Below are 12,297 nucleotides of genomic sequence, written 5' to 3'. Positions count from 1 at the left end.
ACAACAAATATAATAATGTATAGATACATGTGAAATGTGATACTCGCAACACAAGGTAGAAGATAGAATAGAGGATACCAATTACATCAAGGTATCACAATTAAAGGGGCCCTCCATTGATTTTATGAAAGTCCCTTTGTTTAATGCCTATCCCAGAGATCATGCTTATGATGAATTTACTAATCTCTCTACATGTGACAGTGTGTTAGTAGTAGATTTACTCCTCAGTTGATTAAGCCAGGTGCATATTTAATTTTTAAACGTTGCTATTGAAACAATGCTTAAGCGATTTGGTATTGCACTCTCATAAAGCTGGTGGAAACAGATAAAAGGAAGAATGAACAAAATCAGCACATCAGATGGCAAAGTTTCCTGACATTGACTACCTCGTACAGGTCAACCTCCCAGAATGCTGGATCCTCCAGCGCCAATCTTATTTGGCATGTGCCTGGAAAACACCCATATCTTTCAAGCTGCAAAAATTTGTTGTTCCAGTGCCCAGACTAAGAAAATAACCCTAATGACAGGACCACAGTAATTTTCTCTTCCAAAGCCGCAGGGGACATGATCCAACTGCTTGCACAGGCTGAGTTGCAAGGACCATCATGAAAAAACTCACTTGTCCATAAGATAGGTGGCTACCCCTTTAATTGTGATACCTTGATGCCAAAATGGCCAAAATGACTCATAGCCTGTATCTCCTTCATTGTATTGACAGTGTCAGAAAGATGGGAAAAATAAACACTGGTGTTAGTTAATGTCATTTGTTCCAGCTCCACTGGTGTGGCAATCCAGATGTGGGTGATTATGAATATTCTGCTAACATTGTTTATCCCCGACTAATTTATTACCAGCTCTGACAGCCAGCTGACAAACAAATAATTTTTATGGTATTTGGAGAACCTTTGGATAGGACACCGAAACTAAGTCTGCAAAATAAAGCAAGATGATGATGTAAGCAAGATGGGCACACTTACTGTATATGCAATTCAAACTGTCCTTTTAATATTACTATACTGATACCACATGAGAAAAATAAAGTAATTTGTGAGTAGCTACAACAATGGATTCAGTTTGAACAGTTGTTTTAGTTTTATTTCACTGGTTTTATCAAAGTAAATTGTACAAAGCAACTATATGTACGTATATATACCAAGGAGTACTTCAGACATCAGCTCAGTTTGTAGTTTTCTGATCAATACATTGATGGTGTAAACTGGAGTAATATCAAATTAATCATAGTTTTGAATCAGCATGTTAGTTAATTCTTTGTTTCAGTAATGTTTCAGATGTGCTCACAAGATCTTCTGCTCCCACAGGTTTAACTGAAGCCATTTTTCAGGACAATGCTCTCCAGTACCTTGCCAACAGCTCACTGCTAAACCCTGTTACCAACATTACCATGAATATACGGACACGGGACACAAATGGAATCTTGTTGCGGGCCTCCAGCAGAGCCGAGGTCTTCTGCTTGGGTCTGCTCAACTCTTCCCTACTTGTCAAAATGGACAGTGGGGTGAGTGCGGAGCTGCTGGCATTCACAAGTCACAGGACCATTGCAGATGGAGCATGGCATCAAATTCAGCTTACCATGGTCGATCCCACACAGTTAACGTCCCGCTGGCGCCTCACTGTAGATGACCAGAGAGTTGGTGACAGCTTCGGCGTTGGCGGCAACCTCAACTTCCTCAATTACACCAAAATCTGGTTGGCTGAGAAATACACTGGATGTTTAGGGGACGTCAGAGTGGGTGGAGTCTACCTGCCGCTCATAAATGTACCAGATGCCCCTCAGATTAGCCAGTTCTCCAGACTGGGTGGGCATGAGCCAATCATAGGATGCCAAGGTACACAGATATGTGATTCTCAGCCCTGCCTCAACCTGGGTGTATGTCAGGACCAGTTTAATGAGTTTAACTGCAGCTGCAGTGCAGGATGGGAGGGGAAACTGTGTGAGATGGAGATAAATGAGTGTTCTTCAGGTCCATGTGTCTACGGCACATGTGAAGACCTTTTGGCAGATTACCAGTGTAACTGCGAGCCTGGATACACAGGGAAGGACTGTCAGGAAGAGGTGGATAACTGTCTGGAGTTCAGCTGTTTGAATGGAGGAACCTGCGTGGAAACAGTGGGAGCACACACATGTTCATGTCCTCCTGGCTATGTTGGCAAACGCTGCCAGTGAGTACACACTTTTCTGTTTCTCTACAGAACATTTTAGACTTTTAGCTATTCGTCATATTCATGGGAATTACCACCGAGGACCTGATTAGGCTGCAGGCAATGATGTACCTGGTTTTGCTCAATATTAAATCTGCAATAATTGATCTACTGTAGATTTACAATATTACCACTAGGGATCACTTGCAGGAAAAAAAAAAAAATGGTGGTGCGTTGTGCTCTACTATCACAGTCGTACACCTATGATTTTGTCATCTTTACAAGCTATATTGTTTTATTGCTTCAGATAATTAATTCTCTGCATGTAATCAGCATTACTACTTCTACATATGAATAAAGTTAGATTAAATAATAATTATACCACAGTGGCATGCAACCAAACATTACTATTTTATCTTTAAACAAAAGTTGTCTTTTAATCAAGCTATCACATTCCCTGTGCGATGAAAATACCGTGATTGGTCACTGAACAGTTAACCCATCAAAAAGGAGAGCTTGATTTGTCAGCCACTTCAGAAGGTTGGTGGTTTGACAATGGTTAAAGCTCATAATGAGCTGGTGGCCTAGCTACCATTGTATGAATGTGTCTGAGTGTTTAGATGTAGATTTGTGTTGTAAAAGTGCTTCGAGCGGAAAAGTTACTGGAAAAGTGCTGTATAAATACAGTCAAAAACAGTCCATTTACTATTTAGCGCTAGCCACTATTAATATAAAGTGTCAAATCACTCCCACTCAAGTTTAAATAATTTTGGAATACAAAATTATTACTATATATTTATTGGAATAATTGTGCAGTTCTTAGTTTCACATATACTGCATTTGTGTTATAATAGATGGCGTTTCCCTCCAGTGGCGTGCGATGCAAACACAGAGTGTCTAAATGGCGGGGTTTGTATTGGAGGAGACTCTGGAGGTAACTGCACCTGCAAGCCGGGATACACTGGGGCCAGGTGAGAGCAGCGCACTGCACATTCCTCACCACACACCTGCTGCTCAGGAGAGAGTGTCTAAACCACATCCAAGTGTAAAGATCAAGAGAGCGGGACTGTGTGTGTGTATGTGTGTGTGTGTGGGCGCGCGCGTGTGTGAGCCGGTGCTCTGTCAGTCAGCATTGTGTTAAAGCCCTGCTGATGTGTTTCAGGTGTGAGACAGAGATAGACGAGTGTGAGTCCAGCCCTTGTCTCAACGGTGCCACCTGTCTGGACAGACTCAACCACTTCCAGTGTGAGTGTGTGCCAGGCTTCAGCGGCACACTGTGTGAGAGCAATGTAAGTGACAGATCTTTTCACACTGGCAAAGCACATGTGGTAAATTAGAACCTAAAATCCATGGCTTATATTCAGGTTCTGCTGCTGCATTTCTAAAATATCACTAGTTTTCCTATCACATGAAGAAACCATGCAAACTTTTAAGTGAGGATTAATAATTCAAAATTGCTAAATGAAGATACAGTACTGTGTAACTGAAGGTGAATAGTTTAGAATTATTTTGGGGTTATTATTATAATTTTTATTATGACTGTAAATACTAATAAAGTACAGTAAAGAAAACTAATGTAAACAACAATAATGTGTTATACATAAGTTATATAAGTATGTGGTGTATAGGGAAGTAGAAAGTGAAATTTAAAATACACTTTCATTGAAAAGTGTGGAAAGCTGGATTACAGCACTATGGTGTAAAGCAGTGGTTCCCAACCTTTTTTTCCTTGAAGCCCCCCTTGCCTGTTTCCAAGACAAGCCAGCCCACCCTCAACCCCAACTCCTACCCGCATACATGCACTAAAAGAATAAAGTGATTAATTACAAACTTTTATTTGCAAAAATAAAAGGTCATAGGTAATAAATAGCTGAATGAATTTAAATGTGGACCAAAAATATGTTTTAATTTGGATTATACAGAGTTGATTATCCAATTGGGTGTGTTATTGGGATTTTCTAAATTTAATGTACACAAATATAATTTTGGTAACCTCACAACCTCAGCGAAGGCAAAATTGTGCACAGCCCCTGCAATCTCTGGCGCCCCCCAGAGGAGGGCGCGTACCCTAGTTTGGGAACCACTGGTGTAAAGCATGGATGAAGTGCAACAAAATGTACCAAGACAGGGACACAACAAATGAATCTGTCTATTGTACACAAATACAGGCAGACCTGTCAACCCACCTGTTTTATCCAGGATCTGTCACATTTTACCCTTCTCTCCTGCTGTCTTTCTATTTAAATATTTTACCATAAATGTCACGTATTTTTAAACTCTGGCATGGCAGGTGGGAGTTTGTAGAACACTAGCAGTAACATCTATTGACGAGGAGTCATTCAGTCAAGTGATACATAGAAGCAGAAGGTGGATGAACGTGAGAGGAAGGTGGACTCTTTTACCCGTACTTAATAAAGAGGGGGTGACGCCAGGAAATTTCCTTTATTTTCAGCTCCCAAAGTTGACATGTATGAATACGGCAAAAGTATTACCTGCATTCAGTATTAAAAATAAAGATAGAAACATTACAAGATATGCTAAAGGATATGAAAATGCAATGCTTAAATTTACAGTTGCTGTACAACACCAATTCCAAAAAGACACTGTGTTAAACGTCAATAAACATGGAAAGCAATAATTTAAAAATTGTGTTCGACATACATTCAATTGAATACAGTACAAGACAAAATTTGGTAAATATCCACTCACTCTGTATTGCATGCCTGCCACATGTTCCAAAAACGTTGGGACAGGAGTATGTTTACCACTGTGTTTCTTCTAATACTCAGTCAGCATTTGAGAACTGAGGACACTGTTGACGTTTTGGAAGTGAAATTCATCGCCATTCTTACTTGATATATTGTTGTCGTTGCTCAATCATCCAGGGTCTCCTTTGTCGCTTTTTGCTCCTTAGAGTGCGCCACACATGTTCAATGGGAGACTGATCTGGACTGCAGGCCAGTCTAGTAGCTGCATGCTTTTACGATGAAGCTGTGCTGTTGTAACACATGCAGAATGCAGCTTGGCATCGTCTTGAATAAGCAGCAATCATCTCAATAGCAACTTATGCTGCTCCAAAACCTGTATGTACCTTTCAGCATTAATGGTGCCTTCACAGATGTGAAAGTTGCCATGGACATCCACGACACCCCTATACTGTCACAGATGCTGACTGTTGAACTTAACACTGGTAATAGTTTGGATGGTCCCATTCCTCTTTAGCCCAGAGGACACGAAGTCCATGATTTCCAAAAACACTGAAATGTCAAAACACAGCGCCAGTAAGATGAGTTCGGATCCAGAGAAGTCAGTGGCATTTTGTTGTTGATTTATGGTTTGGATTTTTGCTTTGAATCTTGACTTACATTTGGAGACGCAGTGATGAACTGTGTTGACCCACAATGGTTTTTTGATTTGTTCCTGAGTCCCTGTAGTAATATCCTTCATACAGTTAGTTTTTAATTGAATGGAATGCTGCTTGAGGGATCGAAGGTCACAGGCATTTATTTGTTGATTTTTGGCCTTGCCCCTGACATACAATTATGTTCTCATCCTCCTCTGAATCTTGATGATATTATGGATTATATGGTGAAATCACTACATTTCTTTCAATTGTGCACTGAGAATCGTTGTTCTAAAACTGTTGGACTATTTGCCCCACACAGTTTTTCACTGTGGTGAACCTTGCTAACCTGACTTGTCAGGTTGTTTGTTACACAGAACCATCTGGGAAGTCGTCCATGAGAACAGTGTGGAAAAGGGCAGGCATTCTCAAAAATACTTGGCTGGTGATTGCATGAACCATCCGTCTATCAACATCTATCATGGGCTAACTTCAGCCAAGCAGATCAATGAATCATCAGTCGAGAACAGAGCGAAAACATCCTTCCTGAGAGAACAGCCGTCAGTGGTGTTCTATGCTCTTCTTTCAATGAAATACTCTCCAGTTCTGCTGGAACTGATGGTCTTGCAGCATCTACATCTTGCTGTCGACCCATCCTAAACCACGAATGCTCTTAGCTGTCAGTAGTTCCTCATACTGATTGGTCCAGTCCACCGTGGTGGAGCCACAAGCACATAACTTGAAGCCTGGCAAGATGGATTTTTGGCACGTGATCTTGTGTGAATTTGTAATCTTGTGATCTCGTGAATCCAGCTGCCTTGCAAGGTAAGAACCACATCCCACCCTCCCTTGTGAACTGAGCCTTTCGAGGATGCCCCAATCATGATACTATCACCTGTTACCAATGAACCTGTTTACCTGTGGAATGTTCCAGATGGCTGTTTTTGGAGCGTTCCACAACATTCCCAGTTTCTCACTTTTGTTGCTCCTGTCCCAAAGTGTTGCAGGCATCATATTGACAATGAGTGCATTTTTACAACAACAAACAATTAAGTTTAGCAGTTTGTACTGTATTCAATATACGTCAAAAAAGATGTGCAAATCATGCCATTCTGTTTTTATTTACATATTACATGGGGTGTCAAATTTTTTGGAATTGTCCGTGTATATCTTTGATGTGCAGAATTTTAAGACGAAGAAAGTTAGTTATTACATTTACTATTAGTATTTAGTATTTACGCTTTCCATTTGCACTGTTCACCTTTATAAAATGATGTTATACATGTTTTCCCTGACAACAGAAATTAGAAACAGCAATCAGATCAGATTTACAATATATTGTATGTATAAGACATAGATAAGAAAAATACCTTTGGGTGGTGTTTATCCTGATTTTCATTCAGATAAGGGATCCTAACTTTTCATACCACATCTTCCTTAAAATTCTACAGTGCATTATTTATGAAATACTGTTTTCTAAGAGAAAATTACATCTGCTTACACACACACACACACACACACACACACACACACACAGAGACTATACAGACTATATTGAAAAGTGGTACCAAAAAATGTGCAGTCTATACATCACATTCTGTCCTGTCCTGTCCTCTTGCAGAAAGAGGAGCATAGAGAGCGAATCCCCTGGCTGGCAGTGACCATCCCCCTGACAACCCTGTGTGTGTTACTGGCCATCCTGGTGGTGTTTTTCCTTATCATGACAGCACGGAAGAAGCGTCAGTCAGAGGGCACGTACAGCCCCAGCTCACAAGAGGTGGCTGGTGCCAGGTTGGAGATGGGCAGTGTTCTCAAAGTTCCCCCAGAGGAGAGGCTGATCTGAAGCCTGCAACCCTGCCTCACAGCCTCACATCCAGTGGATGTTTACATATAGTAAAGGGTATATGCCTTGTAGTGTGGATTCGAAATAAATGACTGATCCTCCACCTGGGAAAACTACTGATGTTGAAGCCTCAGAAATGGACAGGTTAAGACCATAGGCTGAGAGAGACAGCACTGATTATTCAGACTGTTGGGGAGAGTGCGGTCTGAGCATGCGCTGACTCTGACTGTCCCTTTGAAAGTTTGAGTCTTGAAGTCTCAAACTTAAATCTCATGGAACCAAAACCATATGAGGACCGCATAAACTAAAGAAAAGGCCAAAAGTCTGTGGATCTTCACAAATTTACTCACACTGGCTAAAAGTCACTGAAACTGAAATTCTCTGACATCTGGCCTTGTAAGGGCAATTAATTTATCATTTATGCTTTAGCAAAGCAAAAGCCTCAACACCTTCCTCTGTAGATTCTACTACTGATTCTGTTTTGCATGACAGGTGAAAGAGTTCAATTTGCATGAGCATAGATTGCACTGTATTATCAGGGGAGCCATTTCATCACCAACTCCTTGTAGTAGTATTACATTACATATACAAAGGAGATTTTTTGGAGACACTAATTTAAATCCTGTATCTTGGTGGTAATGCTGATACTGCATGGCTTCAACTCTTCTGCTATAGTGGGTTGTGCCACCTGATTTCCTATTTTTTTCTGTCCTTTCACCGTAAATTCAACTTTTTCCTGTCTTAAAAAACTCGTGGCAGCAGTTGCAAAATCAGTTGAAGAAGCAGTGTGTTTTGGAAACCTCATATTCTCTTTTGCTGAATTGGACATTTTAAATTGCCATGATATCGCCTCAAGCTCTGGTGATTTCAGGTACTTAATGTATATTAAATAATTACTGTCCCACTGGAAAGTCTTAGGTTGAAGGCAGCATTCTTCCATCTTCCATGTGTCTGTAGGTTTTCATTCATCTGTTTCTTCTTACTGTATCGAAGCTGCTGCAGTCTGTAATCCGAATAAAAAGGTGCAAACAGTTCATATGATGGAACATGAATCCAGACATCCAATCTGAATGTGCTGCAGGAGTCAAAAACTGTTGTGTTAATAACTGCTGTATTATATTGTCAGTGTGCACTGTATGAATCAACAGGCTACCTGCTTTGCCCGTTCTTTGTTAATGTGTTGAGATACTATGATTGCTATGTCGATGTCCTTGTGTTGTGTATAATGCAAAAACTCAAGTCACTGTATTTTCTTTTTTGTAATATTTTCAAGAGGAACAGTATTTAATCGTATGAATCTTATTGCTGTGGTCTACAGTGGACACATCAGTATTTATGGACATAAATAATGTTATTCTAGTGTCAGGAAACAAAAAACGCGAAGAAAAAGGGAAAGTTTCATTTTACAAATAACGTCTACTTGAATTGTAGCTAATTTAAGGAATAATTTACCATTTTTGGAAAGCCACTTCGCTTTTTTTCTCAAGAGCAAGATGGTAGACAGTAACAGTAAGTATGGAGCTGAAGTCAGGAGACAAGTTGCCATTTTTACACTTCGTTTAGTGTGCGGATTAAGCAAACAAAGATAAAATGTCTTAATTAGCCAACTTGACGTGTTTGTATTTGGACACTTTGGACAGAGCTAGGCTCGCTGACTCCAGCTCTCAACTTACAGAAACACACTCACATGAGACTGATATCTGTCTTCTTGTCTGACTCTCAAAAAAAGAAGAAGAAAGAAAAAGTGTATTTCCCAAATGTTGCACTAGTTGTCATATCAATAAAAAACTGTCAAGTCATCATTTTCCATAATACCATCTTATGTAGCTGATCCAAACAGGCCTGTACTCTAGCTTTGGGATAATGTTTCACAATTACTAATCAGGCTGCCCTCGTCCCTACAAGTAATGCTGAGTTTCTTAAATTCTTAAGATGAGAATTAGCCCTTAAACTGTGATGCCACTCATATTCTTACTTCAGAAAAACCCACCCACTTGCCTTTCTCTCTGTACTCACCAGTGCTGCTAACTTTATACCATTTAACCAGGATGCTTTTACAGATAACTAAAAGTACTGGTGTGATATGAATTACTGACTGACGTGTTGTACCAGCTTCATGTCAACAGAACAGTTTGTGAAAGGCCAGTGACATGCAAGTCACAGCTGAATATGAACTAGAAAGACACTGATCATTACTGTTGACTGTAGTATTAAATGTCATTTTAAACGAGTAATAAATAGGATTTTGTCCATGATCATGTTTTAGTTAGGATTTTTACCAATCACCAATGACAATTTCTTTCTCGATTTAAAAGTGTACTTTGACTTTATTTCATCTGATCTCGTTCAACTGAACCAGTATTGCTTACATCTGGACACCATGCCTGCATGCTTTTGGTCTCAAGCTCTTTTTCATTGTTAGATGACATTGTGCTTCCAACTTTGTGACAGTTTGTGTTTGCACTTTCCTGTTTCCTTACCATGAAAATGTCTCAGCAAAAGCCAGCTGCATAAAGATATGGTTTTCCCAGTTTACTGTGGAAGAACTTGACTGGTCTGTACAGAGCCCTGATCTTAACACCTTATTGATGAACTGGAACATCAACTGAGAGCAAGACCTTATTACTCAACATCAGGGTTGGACGTCACTGCAGCCACGTTCCAACATCTGGAAGACTGACCCCAGAAGTGTGGCAGCACAATAATGTTTATGGTTTTGGAATCAAATAGTCAGCAGTAAGATGCAGGGCAATGTTTAGGTGTCCACATACTTCTGGCCAGTCAGCAGAAAACTGACCAAAACCCCTTTTCTATAAATAAATATTTGTTAGAGATCGGGTCAGATGGGGACTGATTTCCTCACATATTTTGTCCTGCCATGGTTATGGTCCATTCAAGAATTAGACTGACACTGACCCAAGAACAGTGGCAGTAAAATGAGACCCTTCTGAACTGGAGTATAATGTGGCCCTGGTCCAGGTCTGTTCCCCGGTTGGGTCTCAGTTCCTCTGAGCTGAGTGGACCCCGATGACCTCTTCTCTACACAAACCCAAACTCACACCCCATATGTGTTTTGTTTCCACCTGACTGTAAGTTAGGCTTGTATTTTAAGTCATGTTCATGTAAACATGTGGTTTCCTTGTGAACACAGGAATCATATATGGTTTACAAGTGACAATCAGAAAAAGATGCTATAGAGTACATTCAAACCCAACCTCACAGCCTACTGCTGCTTTTCTCACTGAGAATGAGGATACAGTGTTGTTACCATTCCTGTAGAGACTGATAAAGGTCAGAAATCACTCAACACTCTATTAAAATGACTGCAGGGAATGTATGGGTATATGCATGATGAAGTGATAGTATGTGCCTTCATGTTCTCCTGCATCCATGTTTTTATGTTGCTTGTTTAGACGGACTAAAGCCTTTTTGTAATCTGTAATTCAAAGGAGAGGTCAGTGACAGAACGCTCACTATGTCAAATCTCTGCTCTGCTCAAATAGTCATATGTTATTAAAAGCATTGTGGTATTGTTCAGACAATATGATGATGTGGCGAGACTAAACAACAGAGCATACATAGGACAGCTGAGTACACTCACGATGTACAGAATGGTAGTGATTTTACACTGGAGTTGTTTTTACTAAAGCTGTACCATGCACAGCACACTGTAGATTACATGAGGAGTTCTATTCCAAAATATTATGCATCCACTTTTGGAAATAATAATTCCCTGGAGTTGTTTAAAGACAGGATTCAGTTTGATTGTGAGTGATACTAAGGAATAAACCCAGGACTCAGCTCACACACTACACTCAGATATCAAAATGTCTGTTTGCTTAGTGATTACTAAGTAGTTGCTGTTCTCTAAAGGTGAATTCCTCATTTTGGAATAATACTCTTCATTTGTACTCAGAACACTATGAGGAAGATTTTATTTGTCCATAAAGTAAGATGTATACTTTCAATCCAAGTGGATAGTTACTCTGTAATTTTGTGCATGTGGTGGGAAATGGCGCTTCGATTGGAATCAAAGTTGGAGGGCGTGAAATGTGTCTTAAAGGTCAAGGAAAAATAAAACACAAAGAAAATAAATGACCGGGATGGATGTTTTCATTGAGTAAAAAACTTCTCTATATGTTTTTGTATTTTAAACATATATTTTATTTTCACTTTTTCAATTCATACACACACACACACACACACACACACACACACACGCACACCTATATACTTAAATGAGATACAATATTTTCAAAAGGGAGGGGAGTACCGTTAAAAAAATAAATGGACAAAGTGGATGAAAGATTAACAGATTGGTTTTACTGAAAGAGACTGATACATCAGCACTCAACTCAGACGTTCATGCATTTCCAAGATCACAAGTATTTACCGGAGAAGCTAAGACTGCAATAAAACAGGAAACTGAAAGTCTATTGTGACGGAGTAATGAAAAAACAAACACATACACAATATTTTGGCTTAATTTCATAATCAGGGGTGTTATTAAATGTTTATTTGAAAATAAACATGAGAATCATCCATGCAACTGTCCCTCAAGACCAGAAAACCTCCATCTATCAAGGATGGAGGAAATGAGTGATTGTACAACACTGTTTGGGGTTTTGCTGAACATATTTGCTCAAACTAAAATATATTATTTCACCAGTCCCAAGTAATATCTGGAGGATCAGTAATACCTGCTTTCCTGAAACAAATTAACAAACAAACAACAAACATTGATATCTGCCTTAAAAATAGATTATACGAACTGTTGAACCCCCTCCACATTCTCCTCATACCCCCTCCTTTTTTATAAAACATCTTCTTTTCCCACTTTGCACTGTTCACCCTCGCCCCTCCCTCCCTCCCTCCCTCCCTCCCTCCCTCCCTCAGTCCTCTCTTTGAAGCTATAATGGTGCATTCCTTTGTGTCTCTGAGTGACTCCCAC

General features: G+C 39.8%; 1 protein-coding gene across 1 annotated transcript in view; it reads left to right on the top strand.

The window, feature by feature from the left end:
* LOC143321359 (protein crumbs homolog 1-like) overlaps positions 1-11,413 on the top strand; it is a 32,473-nt gene extending 21,060 nt beyond the window's left edge. The window contains exons 10-13 of the mRNA XM_076731662.1: positions 1,320-2,181; positions 3,015-3,131; positions 3,323-3,449; positions 7,125-11,413. Coding sequence (XP_076587777.1) covers positions 1,320-2,181; positions 3,015-3,131; positions 3,323-3,449; positions 7,125-7,346 — 1,328 coding nt within the window. The 3' untranslated portion in view covers positions 7,347-11,413. The remainder of the gene's footprint in view (positions 1-1,319; positions 2,182-3,014; positions 3,132-3,322; positions 3,450-7,124) is intronic.
* The last annotated feature ends 884 nt before the right edge of the window (positions 11,414-12,297 follow it).

Source organism: Chaetodon auriga, chromosome 5, assembly GCF_051107435.1.
Source record: "Chaetodon auriga isolate fChaAug3 chromosome 5, fChaAug3.hap1, whole genome shotgun sequence".
NCBI classification, from domain to species: Eukaryota; Metazoa; Chordata; class Actinopteri; order Chaetodontiformes; family Chaetodontidae; genus Chaetodon; species Chaetodon auriga.
The sequence above is the reverse complement of the archived record's forward strand: the minus strand, read 5'-3'. Positions and strand labels throughout refer to the sequence as shown.